General features: G+C 42.7%; 1 protein-coding gene across 7 annotated transcripts in view; it reads right to left on the reverse strand.

Annotated features, from left to right (window-relative positions):
* unc13bb (unc-13 homolog Bb (C. elegans)) overlaps positions 1 to 24,224 on the reverse strand; it is a 100,344-nt gene that overhangs the window by 73,917 nt on the left and 2,203 nt on the right. For all 7 annotated transcript variants that reach the window (XM_020457273.2, XM_031802412.1, XM_031802410.1 and 4 more), the window contains exon 2: positions 20,343 to 20,372. In XM_020457273.2, the coding sequence (XP_020312862.1) occupies positions 20,343 to 20,372 (30 nt within the window). The remainder of the gene's footprint in view (positions 1 to 20,342; positions 20,373 to 24,224) is intronic.

Below are 24,224 nucleotides of genomic sequence, written 5' to 3' on the forward strand. Positions count from 1 at the left end.
ATATACACACATATATACATATACACACACATACAGTGCATTCGGAAAGTATTCAGACTCCTTGACTTTTTCCACATTGTTACGTTCCAGCCTTATTCTAAAATGGATAAAATTGTTTCCCCTCAATCTACACACAATAATGATAAAGCGAAAACAGGTTTAGAGAAATATTATCAAATGTATTAAAAATAACAAATACCTTATTTACATAAGTATTCAGACTCCGCTATGAGACTCAAAATTGAGCTCAGGTGTATCATGTTTCCATTGATCATCCTTGAGATGTTTCTACAACTTGATTGGAGTCCACCTGTGGTAAATTCAATTGATTGGACATGATTTGGAAAGGCAAATACCTGTCTATATAAGATCCCACATTTGACAGTGCATGTCAAAGCAAAAACATCATTCTTAAATGGAAGAAGTTTGGAACCACCAAGACTCTTCCTAGAGCTGGCCGCCTGGCCAAACTGAGCAATCGGGGGAGAAGGGCCTTGGTCAGGGAGGTGACCAAGAACCCAATGGTCACTCTGACAGAGCTCCAAAGTTCCTCTGTGGAGATGGGAGAACCTTCCAGAAGGACAACCATCTCGGCAGTACTCCACCAATCAGGCCTTTATGGTAGAGTGGCCAGACGGAAGCCACTCCTCAGTAAAAGGCACATGACAGCCCGCTTGGAGTTACCCAAAAGGCACCAAAAAAAAAACACTTGTCATTATGGGGTATTGTGGGTAGATTAAAAAAAAGGGAGGGGGGAAACAATTTAATCAATTTCAGATTAAGGCAGCAACGTAACAAAATGTGGAAAAAGTCAAGGCTTCTGAATACTTTCCGAATGCACTGTATATATACAAAACCGGTCAAAAGTTTAGACACCTACTAATTCAAGGTTGTTTTTTGTTGTTTTTTTCACTCTTTTATACATAGAATAATTGTTGAGACAGGAATGCTTTTCCAAAAGTCTTGAAGGAGTTCCCACATATGCTGAGCACTTGTTGGCTGCTTCTCCTTCACTCTGCGATCTAAGTCATCCCAAATCATCTCAATTGGGTTGAGGTTTGACGATTGTGGAGGCCAGGTCATCTGATGCAGCACTCCATCACTCTCCTTCGTCAAATATCCCTTACAGCTTGGAGGTGTGTTGGGTCAATGTCCTGTTGAAAACAAATGATAGTCCCACTAAGCACAAACCAGATGGGATGGCGTATCGCTGCAGAATGCTGGGGTAGCCATGCTGGTTAAGCGTGCCTTGAATTCTAAATAAATCAGACAGCGTCACTAGCAAAGCACCCACACACCATCACACCACCTCATCTATGCTTCACAGTGGGAACCACACAGGTGGAGATCCTCCATTCACCTAACATGCGTCACACAAAGACAGCCGTTGGAAAAAACCCAGAAAAAAAACACATTTGGACTTCCACCAGTCTAAAGTCCATTGCTTGTGCTTCTTGGACTAAGCAAATCTTTCTTATTGGTGACCTTTAGTGGTGTTTTCTTTGCAGCAATTCAACCATGACAGCCTGATTCACACAGTCTCCTCTGAACAGTTGAGGAAATAAATAAATAATTACTGGCACCCTAGCACCAATAAAAAAAAAATGGTGTCACACTGCCAAGTCAAAGCCTTGCGAATGCAAATGTTTTGTTCACAGTTATGTTAGCCCCAGAGGACTAGTTATATTGACACCAGGCCCAGGGCTTTTGGGGTGAGAAGACACAGGTCTAATTAGAGTCTTAGGAGGACAGGCAGTCTGTAACAACAATACAGCCATTACATTACAACCATGCCCTGAAGACACTCACCATCTCCCCCTTACAAATTAGATGTCCCATGCCTAGTCTTGTACCACACTTGCTGCTTCCCATGAATACTAGGTAAAAAGGTAAGGGGAGAAGGAGGAGGCTTTGATTAGATCAGAGCCACTTAGTGATTGCGGTCTCTCCCTGAAAGAACTCTTCCACAAAGGAATGATACCATTAGGAGGAAACACTCACCCTCTGTCGCAACACAGATCCACGTGAAGCAGCACGCTGGTAGAAATAAGCATACAACAAAATGCTCATCCAGGTTGCGCTCCTCGTGGTCGGTGATTGTAATGTAGGGTAACAGAAATAGGGCTGTTAAGGTCTTGGAATTTGAGGTTACGGTAAATGGCCAGGCCAATGTACACTGTCACTGACAATGGTTAAATTCTGTTTGTACATTTGTTTTCATGGATATGCTTCTTAATAAAAGCTATTTGAAACAAGCCATGACACTTTGTTATTATCATGCCATTTCAATCTTATCTTCTTAAGGCTAGGGGGTACTATTTTCACGTCCGGATGAAAAGTGTGCCCAAAGTAAACTGCCTGCTACTCAGGCCCAGAAGCTAGGATATGCATATAATTGGTAGATTTGGATAGAAAACGCTAACGTTTCTAAAACTGTTGAAATGTCTGTGAGTGTAACAGAACTTATTTGGCAGGCGAAACCCAGACGACAAACCATCCAGGATGTTTTTTTTAGGTCACTCTTTTCAATGGGTTTTCTATGTGATCTAGATTTTTAAGGCACTTGCTTGCAGTTCCTATCGCTTCCAGTAGATGTCAACCATCTTTAGAAATTGGTTGATGTTTTTCCTTTGAGAAATGAAGAAGTAGGGCTGTTCAAAACAAGGGTCAAGTCTAGTGTACTGTTGTGGTTGGGGCGCGCGACCTGAAAGCTCGCTCCACTTTTTTTCCGTCCGGTATAGAACACAGTTTATCCAGTCTTAAATTTGATAGATTATTTACGTTTAAAAATACCTCAAATTTGATTAGGAAAGTTTGAAATGTTTGGATCTAGTTTACAGGTAAATATATTAGGTACTTTGTCATCATGTTGTTGGAACCAGTGTTTTTCTGAATCAAACGCGCAAAATAAATGTACATTTTGGAGATATAACGACAGAATAAATCAAACAAAAGGACCATTTGTGATGTTTAGTCAACATATTTGAGTGCCAACAGAAGATCTTCAAAAGGTAAGGCATGAATTATATCGTTCTGACTTTTGTGTCAAGCCTGGCGGGTTGAAATGTGATTTGTGTTTGTTTCATGGGGTGCTGTCCTGAGATAATAGCATGGTTTGCTTCGCCGTAAAGCCTTTTGAAATCTGACACTGTGGCTGGATTAACAAGAAGTTCATCTTTAAACACTTGTATGATTCATAAATTATTGTTATGAGTATTTCAGTTTTTGAAATTGTAGCGCTGCTATTTCACTGGGTGTTACCAAATCAATCCTGTTAACGGAATTGGCACACGAAGGGATCACTAAGAAGTTATTCATGTTATTACTTATAGGCCTATAAGATGTCTACCTTGTCTGTTGGCTTTTCTGCATGTATACATTTTTAATACAGGTCCTATTTCGACGCACAAAACCATTCAAACTATGTCTGTGTTCTCCCACTTTTCCCAAAATATTTATATAACGTCACAAGCACTGCTGCTGTGGTCATTCAATGGCATATGTTCTTCAAAGAGATGATACCGTAAAGAGAGAAATAAATGTAGCCCAAGCTACCGAAAATAGGCCTTTTACAAGATTAAATCATGACAGGAGCATAAAATTTGTATTAAAAGAGACGGAGTTCAGACAGTCAAGGTAGCTGATTCTCTCCATGTCCATTCAAAGTTAACTCACACGTGCACACCTCCGTAAAAGCACTCAATCAAAGCCACCAGTAGGCTTGGGTGGTATATAGTATTTACCGTATACCAGGGTATTTGCTTCAATAGAGTGATCAGGGGCGTGTGGCTAGTTTTCCTTCACAGAAAACAGTGCAACACGAGGCAGAAAATAGCTTAATTTATCAGATGACAACAGAAGTGCAACGCTATTTGGCTGGTAGCCACACAAGTAGGCTAAATGAGTTTAATGAAAAAGCAAGGTATTTTTCGCAAAAACTATGCATGGCCATCATATTTCTGTTTATCATAGAAAGAATGTAGCAAGCCACATTTCCTAAATGTTTTTCTTAGTTAATCTTGCGTTTTACCAGAGAAAAGTAGGCTGGCTACACTGAGAAAAGTACCTGAGAAAAGTAGCTACACATTTGTCAGAGTGCTTGCTGTTTGCTGATAGAATGCCCATTAGTGAATTCTCTGTGTGGAGAAGTGCAACTAAAGCACAAAATTAGTCTGATGCAGAGCAGAAATGACAATAAGCAGCATTTTAGAACTGCATTTACAAAATTAACATTAAATATTTTATTCCTGCATGAAAAACAAATAATTTTGCATGGTTATAAGACTGAATTGACAAGGTAAGTATGAAAGGGGATAGCTATGAAGAGAAAATTGACAATCATTAAAATAGAAACAAAAACACGTCCATAGCCTATTTATTAGCGACGCTGATTATCGAGGGGGAGAGTGTTGTGAAGATAGTTACGCACAGTATTTGAACAATTACAATTTGAATGGATGTAAAAAAATATATATAAAAAAAATAGAAAGACTTGACTTACTTTGTGAAGTGAAGAAAAAAATTCCTGAGAAGCTGAGCTGGACACTTGACTACATTTGACATTTGCGAGAAGCATGCCAGCTTCTTCTATGAGTCCTCAGGTGCGTGAGCGCTCTGTCAACATTAACAGGACAGAGAACCCAGGCACATGCTCATATGGAGTGTGGTATTAAATAAACCAAAACTTGTTTCTCACAAGTGTAGCAGGTTATGAATGAACGCAAACATTTCCACTCAGAGAATGATAATGGTAATTGATATTAACATAAATCAATTTAACTTAATTACAGGGATTAACATTAAATTGTTTTACAAACAGTAGGCTACCACATGGGCATTCATAAAAGTGCATTGCAGGCTGACACTAAAGTCTAGGCTAGTATTCTACTTTGCGGGGATTGGAGGGTGGAATTATTTTGGGTCTCGCCTAGGGCAGCATATCAGCCAGGATCGGGCATGATCGGTGTTGATTGGTCTATAAATTTAAAAAAGACTATCAAATGATACCATGCCAGGTTGGAAAGGATTGGCGCATTGTCCATTTGACACAACATTAGCACATTAGGTTATAGGCCTCAGAGCCAGAACCACCTTGTCAACTGCTGTTGATAATTAAAGTCAGACATATCCAACCTTTAAAAACCAACAAACACACAATATATTAATTTACTAGCAAAGCAATGAAAGCATGCATTGTATAAAAGTCCAAATATTTCTTCTGAAGTGCCACGGCCTACAGCGCTCTACACCCCCCTCACATCTAGCCAGACTAGTTGATCCAGCATCACAGTTGGAAAGAGGAGATGTAGAATGTTTAGACCAAGTTAGCAAAACACTTGCTTATAATCAATCATTAGTGAACACTCCCACTTTCAAGTAAAGTTATCTACATGAAAATAAAGTTTAGAAAAATAAAACAAATCCTATAATGAAAAGTAACTGGCCACTGACGAGATCCACTGGCCCAACATGTTTTCACTGGCCCCGGGAAGCTATCGTTAATGTCGGACCCTGCACGCGAAAGAAAATAGTGAATATGCCAGAAAACAATAGGCTAATTGTGACACGCAAATTCATGCTCTGTCCCACCATGTAGAAATTTGACTGCAACCACAGTGCACTGTGCACACAACACACACCCAGGTATCGAGAGGTCGGACCGACAGCAGACTGTCAAACGAGCAGTCTTTCCCTGTCATCACACACTTCGTGACTGACAGGCGCCTGTCTTATCAACAGATCGCTAGAAGATGCATATTGTTCATTCTAGCGGGAGATGGCTCTGCAGACTTTTTTCTGACTAGTGAATTGAAAAGTAGCCTAGTTATTGGAAATGGAAAAAGTACCCGGCTGAAAATGACACTGTAGTTGGCTGGATAGCCGACAGCCGGCGCTGGTGGAAAACACTGTTCAAGGGTCTTCAGTGACATTTTGAACCTCTCCCAGTCTGTAATACCTACCAGTCTAATACCTACATGCTTCAAGTACACCACAATAGTCCCCGAACGCCAAGGTAACCTGTCTAAATGATAATCACCTGTAGCACTCATATCTGTAGCCATGAAATGCTTTGAAAAGGCTGGTCATGGCTCATATAAACACCCTGGACCCACTCCAATTCGCATACTGCTCCAACATCTCCACAGATGACACAATCTCTATTGCATGCCACACTGCCCTTTCTCACCTGGACAAGAGGAACACCTGTGTGAGAATGCTGTACATTGACTACAGCTCACCATTCAACACTATAGCGCCCTCTAAGCTCATCACTAACCCAAGGTCCCTGGAACTGAACACCTCCCTTTGCAACTGGAAAACCTCCCTGGTCTTTATGGTTGAATCACTGATCTTACAGATAATATATGTTTGTGTGGGGTACAGATGAGGTAGTCATACAAAAATCATGTTAAACACATAATTGCACACATGCAACTTGTGAAGCACATTTTTACTCCTGAACTTATTTAGGCTTGCCATAACAAAGGGGTTGAATGCTTATTGCCTCAAGACATTTCAGCGTTTCATTTGGTATTAGTTTGTTAAAATTTCAAAAAACATAATTCCACTGACATTATGGGGATATCATGTGTAGGCCAGTGACGACAACAAAACATCTCTATTTAATACATTTTCAATTCATGCTGTAACACAACTTGGAAAAATGAAGGTGTATGAATACTTTTGAAGGCACTACATATGTACAGTTGAAAGTTTAGATAAACGAGTTAACTCCAACCTAGGTGTTTCAACCACCCCACAAATTTCTTGTTAACAAATTATAGTTTTGGCAAGTCGGTTAGGACATCTACTTTGTGCCTGACACAAGTAATTTTTCCAACAATTGTTTACAGAAATTTCACCATCACAATTCCAGTGGGTCAGAAGTTTACATACATCAAATTGACTGTGCCTCTAAACAGCTTGGAAAATTCCAGAAAATTATGTCATGGCTTTAAACGCTTCTGATTGGCTAATTGACATAATTTGAGGTGTACCTGTGGATGTATTTCAAGGTCTACCTTAACTCAGTGCCTCTGTTTGACATCATGGGAAAATCAACAGAAATCAGTCAAGACATCACAAAAAAATTGTATACCAAGTCTGGTTCATCCTTGGGAGCAATTTCCAAACGACTGAAGGTACCACGTTCATCTGTACAAACAATAGTACGCAAGTATAAACACCATGGGACCACGCAGCTGTCATAACGCTCAAGAAGGAGACAAGTTCTGTCTCCTAGAGATGAACGTACTTGGGTGCGAAAAGTGCAAATCAATCCCAGAACAACAGCAAAGTACCTTGTGAAGATGCTGGAGGAAACAGGTACAAAAGTATCTATATCCACAGTAAAACGAGTCCTATTTCGACATAACCTGAAAGGCAGCTCAGCAAGGAAGAAGCCACTGCTCCAAAACCGCAATAAAAATGCCAGACAATGGTTTGCAACTGCACATGGGAACAAAGATCGTACTTTTTGGAGAAATGTCCTCTGGTCTGATGAAACAAAAATAGAACTGTTTGGCCATGATGACCATTGTTATGTTTGGAGGAAAAAGGGAGAGGCTTGCAAGCTGAAGAACAGCATCAACTGTGAATCACTGGGGTGGCAGCATTATGTTGTGGGGGTGCTTTGCTGCAGGTGATGGACAAATGGACAATGCATACTTCATAAAGTTGTGGCAAAATGGCTTAAGGACAACAAAGTCAAGGTATTGAAGTGGCCATCACAAAGCCCTGACCTCAATCCTATAGAACTTTTTTTTATTTCACCTTTATTTAACCAGGTAGGCAAGTTGAGAACAAGTTCTCATTTACAATTGCAACCTGGCCAAGATAAAGCAAAATAGGTTCGACACATACAACGACAGAGTTACAAATGGAGTAAAACAAACATACAGTCAATAATACAGTATAAACAAGTCTATATATGATGTGAGCAAATGAGGTGAGATAAGGGAGGTAAAGGCAAAAAAGGCCATGGTGGCAAAGTAAATACAATATAGCAAGTAAAACACGAATGGTAGATTTGCAGTGGAAGAATGTGCAAAGTAGAAATAAAAGAGGTAGATGTTTGGGCTAAATTATAGGTGGGCTATGTACAGGTGCAATAATCAGTGAGCTGCTCTGACAGTTGGTGCTTAAAGCTAGTGAGGGAGATGTGTTTCCAGTTTCAGAGATTTTTGTAGTTCGTTCCAGTCATTGGCAGCAGAGAACTGGAAGGAGAAGCGGCCAAAGAAAGAATTGGTTTTGGGGGTGACTAGAGAGATATACCTGCTGGAGCGTGTGCTACAGGTGAGAGATGCTATGGTGACCAGCGAGCTGAGATAAGGGGGGACTTTACCTAGCAGGGTCTTGTAGATGACGTGGAGTATGAAGCGAGGGCCAGCCAACGAGAGCGTACAGGTCGCAATGGTGGGTAGTATATGGGGCTTTGGTGACAAAACGGATTGCACTGTGATAGACTGCATCCAATTGGTTGAGTAGGGTATTGGAGGCTATTTTGTAAATGACATCGCCGAAGTCGAGGATTGGTAGGATGGTCAGTTTTATAAGGGTATGTTTGGCAGCATGAGTGAAGGATGCTTTGTTGTGAAATAGGAAGCCAATTCTAGATTTAACTTTGGATTGGAGATGTTTGATGTGGGTCTGGAAGGAGAGTTCGGTCTAACCAGACACCTAGGTATTTGTAGTTGTCCACGTATTCTAAGTCAGAGCCGTCCAGAGTAGTGATGTTGGACGTGCAGGCAGCGATCGGTTGAAGAGCATGCATTTAGTTTTACTTGTATTTAAGCGCAATTGGAGGCCACGGAAGGAGAGTTGTATGGCATTGAAGCTTGCCTGGAGGGTTGTTAACACAGTGTCCAAGGAAGGGCCAGAAGTATACAGAATAGTGTCGCCTGCGTAGAGGTGGATCAGAGACTCACCAGCAGCAAGAGCGACATCATTGATCTATACAGAGAAGAGAGTCGGTCCAAGAATTTAACCCTGTGGCACCCCCATAGAGACTGCCAGAGGTCCGGACAGCAGACCCTCCGATTTGACACACTGAACTCTATCAGAGAAGTAGTTGGTGAACCAGGCGAGGCAATCATTTGAGAAACCAAGGCTGTCGAGTCTGCCGATGAGGATGTGGTGATTGACAGAGTCGAAAGCCTTGGCCAGATCAATGAATACGGCTGCACAGTAATGTTTCTTATCGATGACGGTTAAGATATCGTTTAGGACCTTGAGCGTGGCTGAGGTGCACCCATGACCAGCTCTGAAACCAGATTGCATAACAGAGAAGGTATGGTGAGATTCGAAATGGTCGGTAATCTGTTTGTTGACTTGGCTTTCGAAGACCTTAGAAAGGCAGGGTAGGATAGATATAGGTCTGTAGCAGTTTGGGTCAAGAGTGCCCCCCCCCCTTTGAAGAGGGGGATGACCGCAGCTGCTTTCCAAACTTTGGGAATCTCAGACGACACGAAAGAGATGTTGAACAGGCTAGTAATAGGGGTGGCAACAATTTTGGCAGATAATTTTAGAAAGAAAGGGTCCAGATTGTCTAGCCCGGCTGATTTGTAGGGGTCCAGATTTTGAAGCTCCTTCAGAACATCAGCTGACTGGATTTGGGAGAAGGAGAAATGGGGAAGGCTTGGGCGAGTTGCTGTGGGAGGGTGCAGTGCTGTTGACTGGGGTAGGGGTAGCCAGGTGGAAAGCATGGCCAGCCGTAGAAAAATGCTTATTGAAATTCTCAATTATGGTGGATTTATCAGTGGTGACAGTGTTTCCTATCTTCAGTGCAGTGGGCAGCTGGGAGGAGGTGTTCTTATTCTCCATGGACTTTACAGTGTCCCAGAACTTGTTTGAGTTAGTGTTGCAGGAAGCAAATTTCTGCTTGAAAAAGCTAGCCTTGGCTTTTCTAACTGCCTGTGTATAATGGTTTCTAGCTTCCCTGAACAGCTGCATATCACAGGGGCTGTTTTGTGGGCAGAACTGAAAACGCGTGTGCAAGCAAGGAGGCCTACAAACCTGACTCAGTTACACCAGCTCTGTCAGGAGGAATGGGCCAAAATTCACCCAATTTATTGTGGGAAGGTTGTGGAAGGCTACCCAAAACATTTGACCCAACAATTTAAAGGCAATGCTACCAAATACTAATTGAGTGTACGTAAACTTCTGACCCACTGGGAATGTAATGAAATAAATTAAAGCTGAAGTAAATCACTATTTTTCTGACATTTCACATTCTTAAAATAAAGTAGTGATACTGACCTAAGACATGGAATTTTTACTAGGATTAAATGTCAGGAATTGTGAAGAACTGAGTTTAAATGTACTTGGTTAAGGTGTATGTACACTTCCAACTTCAACTGTATCTACCTTAATTACCTCGTGCCCCTGTACATCGACTCGGTACTGGTACCCTGTATATAACCAGTGTATTTATTATTACTCATCTCTTTTTTTCTCTCACACTGCATTGTTGGGTAGGACCCATAAGCATTTCATTGTTATTCTACACGGGTTGTTTATGAAACATGTGACAAATACAATTTGATTTGATCCAGCATCAAGAAGCATAGACAGTCCAGCTTCGAGCAGGAAATGATTGCTGACGGTCTACTATCAGAGTGTGGAGACTGATCAGCGAAGATCTGCCCAGGTTACTAAGCCATTCTTTGGGAGCTCACCAAGCCCCTCTGTCTGTCGCTCCAACTCACCCCACATGCCTTAGTCAAGTGCCTTCATTCATTATTAAAACGCATGCTAAGTTTTTCAATAAATTAGTCAGAAAAACACGTGTGGTTTAAAGGCTGACATTTAAAATTAAGACCTCTCATCAATGTTGTATGAGTTAGGAGACATATTCCGCTGTCACAAGAAGCACCTGGGTAGTTGTGTTTTATGAATAGCTTACAGTACAAATGTATGTGGTGGGTAAGTATTTGCTAGTAGCTACAGTATATTTGTATTCTACATTGAGCTCAACCAAACCCTGCCTCAGAAGATACGTACTGTACCATGCAGTATAGCTACACCATCCTCTTTCCCCTGCCCAGTGACTACCATAAAACACAGCCATATTCTGTCCAGTTCTAGGACTATATAACCCCGTTGATACTTCCAGGAAAACGTCAGTGCATGCACATTTCAAATCAACCACGCAGCCTCGTATCAAGTCTCCATTCTGAGCACTAGAACTCTGCTAGAGCAGAAAACAAAAGGCATCACCCATCAAGCCCATTGGCCGGTTTCAAGGTAATATGGAAGCAGCATGATGCAAGCCCTCGCAAAAATCCCAGGTCAATCTTAATGTGTGGTAAAAGCACTTGACCAGAGACCAAAACATTAAAAGGGCTGTGCATGTGTGAATGTGTGTGCTTGCATATGCGTGTCCATGTTTATTCTGCAACTAACCTCTATCGCCTCAGTCAAGTCACAGAACTTTTCAGACCAGAGCTTACAAATCAAGCCATGATTACAGGCTCAATAGAACTGAATAAACAGACAAAAGACAAACGGCTGGCAAACTGGTCCTGTCCTTGTCTGCGAGGTGAATGTTTACATGTAGCCCACAGCACAATGGAGGAGATTGAACAGACTTTATGTCTTCTGTTCTGAGCAGAGAAGTGGAGTGTTTGCTCTGCGGCTGAGCTATTGTCACAAGTGGAGGAGGGGCCAGAGGGATACTGCTCTCTTACCTCATAGGACATAGGCTGTTCACCTAGGACTATACAACACATCCCAGAAAAAGTACAAAGTTGAACTGTTTTAAGACAAAAAGAATCAAACAACTCTAGGAGATAAAGTCTAGGGAATCAGTGATCGTTAGCCAAGACAAGGGTCAGTCAAGAACCTGAGGTGTGTGAGTTCCACCACACTGGGAGATGCCATGGTAAGGTCAGCAGTGACTCACTGCACTGCTGCAGCTACTGCTAGCCAGGAACACGTTCATGGGGCTTATGGGATAGGCGTGAAGGCAAACAGTGGAAGGATTTGCCTAGGTGGAGGGCGTGGGGATTTGGACTTAGCCAACACTGATCTGAGCAGCTAACCTGAAGCACATGGGCTAGAGCTAGGCAGGAAGCAGGGACACAGAGCTCCATGAGATTATGCAATACACAATCAACCAATCACCGCCCTGACATATTTAACTGTTTGACCTACAAGATAAATGGGCGCAAGTGACTAGCTGCTAGGAAGGCTTTAAGGTTTACACACAGGCAGGCACGTGCACAGATAGGGCTCTACCTGCACTTTACCCTTTGTCCCACCAAAGTGCCCTTTTCAGTGGTGATAGAATTTCCCCCAAAAATATTTATTTTGTATATTTTTTTTTGTCGTTGTTCAGAACCCACAAGTCGTGGTTAAATTCTCATCTACGCTTTAGAACCAATAGTTGCACGTCTTGATTGTTGATGTTGACCAATGACCAAACATACTTCAGAGGCATCTTTGCCAAAACAATAATAGAAAACCTGGCGATTTGATTGATCATTTTCCACATAGGCCTAGTTTGAGTGGCTACATGTCTAAATATAAGCAGCTGTAAAGTCGCACTGCCTTCAATATTATGGGATGAAGATGTCACATATTCTGGCAAATGTATTACGACAAGGAAGAACAAGGCTTCCCGGCTGGCAACGAGCACTCTGCAGGCAAGCTGCACTCCAAAAAGATGGCGCAGTGCAGACATAACATGCTTTCCATCCAATCCTACAACATCTGCTAATGTAGGGTATATGATTTTACTTGCCCTGGACTCCAAAAAAAGCTACATGATATACCCCTAGTTGATATTTGCTGCAAACATGAATGAATTTCTGCTCAAAATGCAGTTGTAAAACAGTAGATTTCTCTAGCCGATCTTGCATTTTGAAAATGCATCAACGTTTATGGCTGTAATGACAGGCTAGATTTGTGCAGCGATTGTGAGCCTATGCACACTTGCATGTACAGTGGACTTGGAAATATTCAGACCCCTTGACTTCTTCCACATTTTGATACGTTATAGCCTTATTATAAAAATATATTAAATAAAGATTTTCCCTTCAATGCACACACACACACACACAATACCCTGGAGTGACAAAGCAAAAACAGTTCTAGAAATGTTGGGAAATTTATTTTAAAAAATTTAAAAAAATAGAAATATGACATTTACAGAAGTATAAAGACCCTTTACTCGGTACTTTGTTGAAGCACCATTGGCAGCGATTACAGCCTCGAGTCTTCTTGGGTATGACGCTATAAGCTTGGTCCACCTGTACTTGGAGCTCTGCCAGGTTGGATGAGGAGCGTCACTGCACAGCTATTATCAGGTCTCTCCAGAGATTTTCTATCGGGTTCAAGTACGGGTTCTGGCTGGGCCACTCAGGGACTTCCACGAAGCCAATCCTGCGTTGTCCTGGCTGTGTACTTAGGGTCGTTGTCCTGTTGGAAGGTGAACCTTCAACCCAGTCTGAGGTGCCTAGCACTCTGGAGCTGGTTTTCATAAAGGATCTCTGTACTTTTCTCCATTCATCTTTCCCTCTATCCTGACTCATTTCCCAGTCCCTGCCTTTGAAAAACATCCCAACAGCATGATGCTGCCACCATGTTTCACCGTTGGGATGGTGCCAGGTTTCCTCCAGATGTGATGCTTGGCATTCAAGCCAAAGAGTTCAATCTTGGTTTCATCAGACCAGAGAATCTTGTTTCTCATGGTCTGAGAATCCTTTAGGTGCCTTTTAGCAAACTCCAAGCTGGCTGTCATGTGCCTTTTACTGAGGAGTGGCTTCCATCTGGCCACTCTACCATAAAGGCCTGATTGGTGGAGTACTGCCGAGATGGGAGAACCTTCCAGAAGGACAACCATCTCCACAGAGGAACTCTGGAGCTCTGTCAGAGTGACCATCGGTTCTTGGTCACCTCCCTAACCAAGATCCTTCTCCGATTGCTCAGTTTGGCCAGGAGGCCAGCTCTAGGAAGAGTCTTGGTGATCCCAAACTTCTTCCATTTAAGAATGATGGAGGCCACTGTGTTCTTGGGGACCTTCAATGCTGCAGACATTTTTTGGTACCCTTCCCCAAGATCTGTGCCTCGACACAATCCAGTCTCAGAACTCGACGGACAATTCCTTCGACCTCATGGCTTAGTTTTTGCTCTGACATGCACTGTCAACTGTGGGACCATATATAGACATGTGTGTGCCTTCTCAAATCATGTCCAATCAATTGAACGTACAACAGGTACAATCAAGTTGTAGAAACATCTCAAGGATGATCAATGGAAACAGGATACACCTGAGCTGAATTTCAAGACTCATAGCAAAGGTTCTGAATATTTATGTTTTATTTTTAATACAATTCCAACAATTTCACTGTCATTATGGGGTAGTGTGTGTAAATTGATGAGTAACTTTTATTTAATCAATTTTAGAATAAGGCTGTAACGAAATGTGGAAAAAGGGAAGGGGTCTGAATACTTTGAATGCACATGTGCCACAAATAGTTTTGGGGGGGGGGGGGGGGGGGGGGGGGTAGCGGGACAAAACGTTTGAAAACCACTGGGATACATATTAGTGGCAAGAAATGGAGTTGGGTTGGATATAGTAATGTTAGGCTATAATATTTCTAACTCGTCTATTTTGACGGAATTATTGTTAATAAAGGTATAATTTATTCCAGATCAAAATAGTTTACTCATCCGATTGTGCTGATTTCCCCACTTGTGTTAATTGCTGAACGAATCTGTGACCGCGGTTGTGGGAAACCTTTTTTGGGATGCCCCCACAAAAGGTCTGTGCACGTTAGATTTAGGCAGTTTTCAGACTGTCAAACAGACCTTGTGCCATCCTGGGATGTTCAGTAACACCGGCACTGAACACAAGGGGCAAACCCAACTGAGCAGCTGTAATCTGAAAGTTAGCAATGCTAACAAGTACAAATCTCATAGCAAAATGCAAGCTATTTGCAGGACAGTCATCCCAGCTCATAAAGTTATGCAAGCAACTCAAAATTCTACTCAGTTTGCTGCATACAAAACAAATAGACAGCAAGGCTCTTGATCCAGGAGGGGATTCTCTGCTGTTACGTTTCATTTTGCAAGACAATATAACTAGCTACTAAGTTAGCAAACCAAATGCAGAACATTTAGCACATTTTAGACAGTTAGGGTAATAATTATAAGATCTATCATTTTCTGAATTCCATACTGTAACTAGATCACCTGGTGCGTGTGGCACCACAGTGAGTGACTCACAAGGCTCTGGTCTCTTGTCGTTGTGTGTGTGTAAACAAAACGTGACTTAGGACAGCCCTAGCACATTAGTCGACCGGTTGATTGTTGGGTCGTTAGGCTGTTGGTTGACCAAGAGTGTTTGCTACTGCTTGACTAAAACAAACAAATATATATTTACCCCCATCTCAGTGAACTAATCCATTGCGGAGACCTAGACTAAAAGCCAATTTATGCTTGATCCGCCATCTTACACCCATAACAGGTGTGACGCAAATCGCGGAGCCTCCAGAGGCATGCAGAGGCCAAATCCAGCTCTGTACCGCATCGCCATGCACCCCCCAAATGTTGTAACAATGCGGAGGGCGGCATATAGCTCCGCATTGACATGATTGGTTGACACTAGGTGGGGGCGGTAAATCCTGTATAAACAAACTCACTTCCTTGACAACAACTCTGCGCTGCTCCATGAATCGCAAGAAGTATGAATGCCCTAACTGTGCTGAGGTCATATCACCATAAATGCTGCATGGCCAATGCAGACGTTGGATTGACCATGCACAATGTACTTCTCTCTCCAGAATGCGCTCTCTAGCCAATTTGTGCACGTTCATTGTTTCAGAACTTCATTGTGTGAATTGTTTGCGTCTGATTGTTAGTGTATATCAATTCCCTATTACATATATAACCAGTAGTACATCAGAAATTATAGGAATTTTAATTGTAAGAATTTGAACTTTAAATCTACAATGTTTCTTTATTTGGTTATGGTCATTTCTGTTAATGTGTTCAATATTATTATTCCAATCTTCCTGTTCTCAATGTAGGAGTGGAAACATTGTGCACTCAGCAAACAATGCTACACTTGAGAGAAACAAGTTTTGGTTTATTTCATTCCATTTACAAGTTGTCAATTTAGTCATTGTCTTTTGTTCGGAACGCTCCTGTCAATGATGTGTAAGGACGCGCACACATAGAAGTAGGCCTATAGGTGCAAATGTAGGCATATAAAATGTGCCCATTTGGGGATCTGAGTTTTTCTGATTGGCTTTACGCACCACCACTTTCTTCACTTCAGACAGCAAGCATGTATGTTTTTACATACATCCATTGAGAATTACAATAGTCCCTCTTATGTATTTGAAAAATCTTTCCAGCTCTCCCTTTCGATAACCACTGTGTGAAAAGGGAAAAATATAATGCTGTCATCCAGTAGAAACCTAATAAAATAGGCCTACCTGACTAGTTCTTATCAAAATCAAATCAAACTTTGTCACGTGCGCCGAATACATCAAGTGTAGACCTTGCCGTTAAATGCTTACATACAAGCCCGTAACCAACAGTACAGTTCAATAAGAGTTAAGAAAATATTTACCAAATAAACAAACAAAGAAATTCAAGAATAAAAACACAATAACGAGGCTATATACACAGGGGGTACCGGTACAGAGTCAATGTGCGGGGTTACAGGTTAGGTAATTTGTTGGTATGTAGGTAGGGGTGAAGTGACTATGCATAGATAACAAACAGCAAGTAGCAGTAGTGTACAAAACAAGGGGGGGGGGGGGGGGGGGACTTGACTTGACGCCCGGCACTACTTGCCGTGCGGCAGCAGAGAAAACAGTCTACGACTTGGGTGACTGGAGTCTGACAATGTTATGGGCTTTCCTCTGACACGGCCTATTATATAGGTCCTGGATTGCTTGAAGCTTGGCCCCAGTGATGTAATGGGCTATACTCACTACCCTCTTTAGCGCCTTACGGTCAGATGCCAAGCAGTTCCCATACCCGGCAGTGATGCAATCGGTCAGGATACTCTCGATGGCGCAGCTGGAGAACCTTTTGAGGATCTGAGGACCCATGCCAAATCAGTCTCCTGAGGGGGAATAGGTTTTGTTGTGCCATCTTGACGACTGTCTTGGTATGTTTGGGGGCGGCAGTGTAGCCTAGTGGTTAGAGCATTGGACTAGTAACCGAAAGGTTGCAAGTTCAAATCCCCGAGCTGACAAGGTACAAAATCTGTCGTTCTGCCCCTGAACAGGCAGTTAACCCACTGTTCCTAGGCCGTCATTGAAAATAAGAATTTGTTCTTAACTGACTTGCCTGGTTAAATAAAGGTAAATTAAAAAAAATTAAAAAAAGGTTTGGACCATAATAGTTTGTTGGTGATGTGGAACTTGAAACTCTCAACCTGCTGCACGAAAGCCCCATCAATGTTAAATGGGGACCTGTTCAGCCCGCCTTTTCCTTTAGTCCATGATCAACTCCTTTTGTCTTGCACACACAGAGTTAGAGGTTGTTGTCCTGGCACCACACGGCCAGTTCTCTGACCTCTTCCCTATAGGCTCTCATCATTGTCAGTGATCAGGCCTACCACTGTTGTGTCATCAGCAAACTTAAGGGTGTTGGAGTCGTATTTGGCCACGCAGTCGTGGGTGAACAGGGATTACAGGAAGGGACTAAGTACACACCTCTGAGGGGCCCCAGTGTTGAGGATCAGCGCGGCAGACGTGTTGTTACCTACCCTTACCACCTGGGGGTGGCCAGTCAGGAAGTCCAGGATCCAGTTGCAGCGGGAGGTGTTTAGTCCCAGGGTCCTTAGCTGAGTGATGAGCTTCGTGGGCACTATGGTGTTGGACGCTAAGCTGTTGTCAATGAACAGTATTCTTACATAGGTGTTCCTTTTGTCCAGGTGGGAACAGGCAGTGTGTAGTGCGATTGAGGATGCGACATCTGTGGATCTGGTGGGGCTCTATTCGAATTGGAGTGGGTCTAGGGTATCCGGGAGATGCTGTTGATGTGAGCCATGACAAGTCTTTCAAAGCACTTCATGGCTACCGACATGAGTGCCACGGGGCGGTAATCATTTAGGCAGGTTACCTTCGCTTCCTTGGGCACAGGGACTATGGTGGTCTGCTTGAAACATGTAGGTATTACAGACTCGGTCAGGGAGAGGTTGAAAATGTCAGTGAAGACACTTGCCAGTTGGTCAGAGCATGCTTTGAGTACACGCCCTGGTAATCCATCTGGCCCTGCGGCTTTGTAAATGTTAACCTGTTTAAAGGTAGCCTTGCTCACATCGGCTACCGAGAGCGTATCACACAGTCATCCAGAACAGCTGGACTTGGACTGAAATAGGTTTTGGTACTCATTTTGGGTGCTGGTACTGTTTATATTTAGGTGCAGGAGATCCACAATACTTTTGAGCTAATATTCTATAAGAGGAACAGGAGCTCAAGCAGTAGAACATTTGAGGCTCCTGCCCAAGTCAAGCACTGCTTCTTATCCCTTGCACAAATAGCCTAGAGCTGTGTCTGTCCCGAGCTCACCTCCAATACGGACTCAGGAAAGGCAAAGGTCGAGAGCTGTGCATCCCCCGAAACAAAACCCAACCAAGCCGCACTGCTGCAAATCCCCACTTAACCTGGAAGTCAGCAGCACCAATGTGTTGGAGGAAGCACTGTACACCTAGCAACCGTGTCAGCGTGCACTGCACCCGGCCCACCACAGAAGTCGCTAGTGCACACTGGGACAAGGCCATCCCTGCGGGCCAAACCCTCCCTTAACGACACTGGGACAATTGGGTCTCCCGGGCATGGCCAGCTACGACAGAGCCTGGACTCGAACCCAGAATCTCTAGTGGCACAGCTAGCACTGAGATGCAGTGCCGTAGACCACTGCACCACTCGGGAGGTTGTATAGGATTTTTTATACCTGCAGGCTGCAATGTTTGTATTTGTTGGCTTTATGTAGGCTATTTCTACATACTTGGCAATGGCAATAATTGACTTTTTTAGGTTTCTAATTTTCATTTAGATTTTTATGGAATTTTGATTAACCACATGACAATGATTTTGAGACATGAAGACATTATTATAGATTAAATTAAACTGTTACATGAAAATGTGCATATGAAAACCATAACTGGCACACAGATCAGTAGAAAAGATAAATTGGCATTCAATATGAGAAAGGTTGCCAACTCCTCGTGTAGTGCATTACAAACAATTTCAGGAGAGTAATAGCAGAATAGCAGAATCTGCGAAAGCCAGCAGGAGCTGGAGGAGAATAGTTGGGTCAGATTACGTTTTTTTCTTCTGGTCATCTAGATCTCTGGCACCCTCTTGAGGCGTTTGTCTTATTTCATCAAACCGCAAGCTTTAAGCATCAGACAAGCTCAATGCATTAGTTGATTTCATTAACCTGTTGAGTGTAGGGGGCAGTATTTTGATGTTTGGATGAAAATGTACCCAAATGAAACTGCCTATTTCTCAGGCCCAGAATCTAGAATATGCATATAATTGTAAGATTAGGATAGAAAACTCTAAAGTTTCCAAAACTGTCAAAATATTGTCTTTGAGTATAACAGAACTGATATTGCAGGTGAAAACCTGGAGGAAAATCCAACAAGGAAGTGCCTAAGAGAAACTAATCTCCCTGTTCCATTGCATGCCTTCCCTCCATTTAAAGGGATGTCAACCAGATTCCTTTCCCTATGGCTTCCACATGGTGTGAACAGTCTTTAGACATAGTTTCAGGCTTTTATTCTGAAAAATGAGCGAGAAAGATCACATCGCGTCAGTGGATGGCTGGGTGCCAGCAGAGTTTTACATGCGCAACAGCTTGGAGCAGACACTTTCTCTCACTCCTACTGAAAAAGCTATAATATTTTGTAGCTTAAACCGTTCAAAAGACAGCTATACAGTGGGGAGAACAAGTATTTGATTCACTGACAATGTGATTTTCTGGATTTTTGTTTTAGATTCCGTCTCTCACAGTTGAAGTGTACTACCTATGATAAAAATTAGACCTCTACATGCTTTGTAAGTAGGAAAACCTGCAAAATCGGCAGTGTATCAAATACTTGTTCTCCCCACTGTATTTGTAGGTAGAAAACAAACACCGCTCTGTTTATTACAACCTCAAAAAGCTTCGGAGCAGGTTTTTATTGGCCAGTGAGTGGTCAAACCCTCGTCAGACCTATAACTTATTTGTTGCGTTTATTACGCTAACGCCAGGTGTTCTGCCCATAATTCCCACTGTCAAAATAGCTAACATATTTATGACACACCCACAAGGTCCTAGTTTGGGACAACATTCTAAGACATAACACCAAACTAAAGAGTTTAAGGACTTACCCCGTGATCCATGTAGCTTGGCTTTCTTTACTGAAAAAGAAAGAAACATAAAATAACCATTAGAAACGTTGAAGATGTGTTTTTATTTTTAATTTTTAAAGAAACAGCAAGTCAGTATCCCTGCTCATGACTTACTTCAGGGATATCACACAGCTTTATCAGAAACAAATTGCTGTAGACTACATTGTGTACAATGACTGTGATCCCGTGGTCACTTCATGTCTCCTCAATGGCATCCCCTGAGAGGCTGCAGTCAGATCCATCATGCTGAGTGTAACCCAGCAGTGCATGCCAATTGGTGAATCAGGGACCAGGAACCAGTCACACAAACACCAATCAACCACAACCACAGAAAAAAAGAGCACATGACATGTGTAGGTGAGGCCTGAAAAATGAATTATGTAAATATTCAGATGTAAATGTAAATTTACCACTACTCTGTCAGGCCACACTTTCATATTGTGCTGTAATCTTTCACAGTCAAATCCCATAATACACAATCCACTCCCGTACTGACTTAGCCTATCTGGGAGGGCTATGTTCTCTGGCACTGGAGACATAATCCCAACCTTTGCCTGGACAAAACCCTGATAGACTGGAATATGGAGAGCCCTAAATCCTATTCACACAGGACTAGTATTACTATAGAACGTTGGTTATATAAATGTTACCACAGCATGTCCGTTTTTCCAGTGGACAATTCAGACGGAATTAGTTTCACCAAACTTTCCCGGCAATATATATATTTTAAAAAAAAATAAAATGGACCATTATGACAGAAGCCTGGAAGCTCTTCTAGACATAAAGATATTTCACATGTCTAGGGATAGCCTAATGTTGACCTAATGACCTTCAGTTCGCAGAAAGTCAAAGTCATACCTATCATTCCAGTGTAAGGTGTGTGAAACATCAGAATGGTGAAAAGGTAGTCATTGGTTGAATGGCAGATTAATCTACACGAAATATTAGGTATCACAAAGCAGCATGTAACATACAACAAGGGCAATGATATAATGCTAAGCCTACCAGATGTTTATAAAACAAAACAATTTGCAAATTCTCTTTTCATCTACTATGTGGACAACGAGAGTAGAAAAACAACATCTAGTGCACTCATGTATTTTTAGACCTGGCTGACTTTAGACATTTCCTGTATCTATACAATGAGGGTTATGGATTTGAAAGACGGTTTAGAGGGGATTAATTGTGAATGCTGCTTCAGCCTTATGTACCAGCGACTAAACGACAGGGCTGGGATGGCAGATGGGCAGGATCGGGTGGCGGTGAGTGACAGGAGCGGAGTCTACATGATTTTAATATCAGCACGTACAGCTCTTCCCCCTCTCTTGCTCTGTACACAGCTAGAATAACATGCAGCCCAAGTGAGTGTGGCTCTATTTATTTGCCCATCTTAGTTAGCCTCTTAATCTCCCCAGCAACAACGTGGCAAAGAGACGACCCCAAGGAGGGAAATGGAGGAGGTGGAGGAGAGAGCACTTTCAAAATGCACCTGCCATCTTCCATTCTCTACACACACGGAGATATTCTCAAATGGGCAAAAGGTCTGTCCACTCCGACTCCTCCTTCCTCCAGGACCCGGAAACCGACAAGCGGTCGCCATGTGTTGGAGAGCATCAATTAGTTAATAGGTGACCGGAGGAATTTGCTCCTCTCCTAGATTGCCTCCTGTGGGGTAGTATGTTCAGGTGTATCCTACCGCGGAAGAGTTTGTAATCCACCACACTCCCTTTGAAACTGCTGTTGTTTTCTCAGATGAGAAAAGCATGCGCACAAATTGATACGCTACCTATCCTTCTATATATAAAAAGTCTAGCACAACTAGCTACATTCATCACTTTAGACATTATTTTGGGATTCCACTTTTATAATTGTCATTTTCCTGATGATGACGCGCTAGACAAGAGTCATTTCATAAAAGCTCATTTATTTCCATCTTTCCTCTTGGAGGAACCAAGGAAATCCAATTGCGATTCTCCCACTGGCTCTGCGGAAATAGGAAAGGGAGCAGTGGAAAAGCAGAGGGTCAGGAGTGTGACGTCAGTGTTTCCAGAGAGGCTCTTCTAGGCCACCAGACTGTGACTCTGGCCTGAGCTGGCACGACGGCAGGCATGATGTCCCAATCAAGCTGACGTCATTGTAAGCGGAGGCGAACAGAGCAGAGGGCCATAAAGCGAGGTGCCATTATGATGGGAACCGATTCTTATCGCTCTTCTGCTCAGCCGTCCATCTTTGTGACTGGAGGAAGCCATCAGTGTTTGGCCAGGGGCAGTTGCTCAGTTCCCCTATCAACCTACTGTTTACTAATCTGCTCTACTGTGTGCTCACCTGATGTCTGACCATAGCTTTGTTTCTTTACCAAATGATAGGAACAACAAAAGAACCCTAACTGTAACCAAAGTAAAAGGAAACAATTGGCTATATATAATTGAAGATAGGGTATATATTAGTTTTAGTAGACTGGAAACACAGCAGCAGAGTAATAAAATGATAAGAGAGAAAAAAGGTCCAATAAGAATACTACATACCAACTATATCATTGATCACATCCAGTCAAATTTTAAGATACGTTTGGGAGTTGCCAGCAGCCCAGCACAAGGTGCATTTGAATATTGAGTTAAGGGATTTCCACCAGTGAATCCACTGGACGCCTGCCTGGCTTGCGATTGTTACTCAGCTCGGAGGATTAGTACTGGTAACCCTTAAATTGGGGTCAGAGGAGGCAAGTCACGTGACCACATTGTGGATGGGACGGACACACTGCTTACTCCGGCCACGCATGCCTAGGGAGTGTTGTCAGGCGGTACAGGGAGACAGGAAGAGAAGAGCAGGGTCAGAGGCTTCTATTGTTCTGTATTTACACACTGCACTGGAGCTGATCAGGTGGAGCTTATGGGCGGGAAAGCAGACCAGAGAGCAGAGAGAAACAGAGACAGAGCGAGCGAGACAGAGCAACAGATGGCCAGGGGATTACTGTTGCAATCTCTCAGCTCTCTCCCTCGCTCTCACTGCACTTTATACTCAATCTCGCTGTCCTCTCTGACCAATTCTCTTTCGCCCTGTCAACATGACATCTTTCCCCTCTCACACTCTTCTTGATTTATAGGCCTAGACCATACATCTCAAGCTATCCTTCTGTCCCCCTATCTATATATCAGATTATTGACGCAGCTGAATCTGTGACAAAGTCAACATGGCCCATTTCCTCACGCAGTGTGCTTTCATTTCATCAAGACTGTCACAAACACTGTTTTTTTATAGCACTGAGACACACACATCAGAGTTTATTCATAGGAGCCACAGAATAAATCCCTCTCCATGTCAATGGCACACTTAGCATTTGAAAAGGCTTGGTGGTACTCCTAAAACACTCAGTCTGCAATAATAATCATCTACCAAACCAGGATGCCTATTCAGCATCCACACAATAGAATCCCTAGGTTTGCAGGACCATATTATCATGAGCGGTCCATGTGTACTGTCCACCCAGCCCAGCCCTGATCCACACACAGCATGGGTCTCTGTGACTGTCCACCTGTCACACTTGGAGGGGTGGAACACATATCTGTTGTGTAAAGACATCACCATGGAGATGGGCCTTTCTATGGGCAATAAATAAACAAAAAACCATGACACTGCTGTACAGGGGAAGGGGTGAGTCACAGCAGCCAATCACATACAGGCTGACCATCCGGTCTAGGATTCAATGCACTACTACTATGTTTGGGTTGGTAGACTAAACTACGGTGGCTCCAGTTTCCATTTTCTCAATACTAATCAATAAATGTATGTTGTACATTTTCTAGGACGAAAGTGTTAGAGGAAACCACAGCATATTAAACAAACATGCTAAATTACTGTAAA

Source organism: Oncorhynchus kisutch, linkage group LG23 (assembly GCF_002021735.2).
Source record: "Oncorhynchus kisutch isolate 150728-3 linkage group LG23, Okis_V2, whole genome shotgun sequence".
Taxonomy (NCBI): Eukaryota; Metazoa; Chordata; class Actinopteri; order Salmoniformes; family Salmonidae; genus Oncorhynchus; species Oncorhynchus kisutch.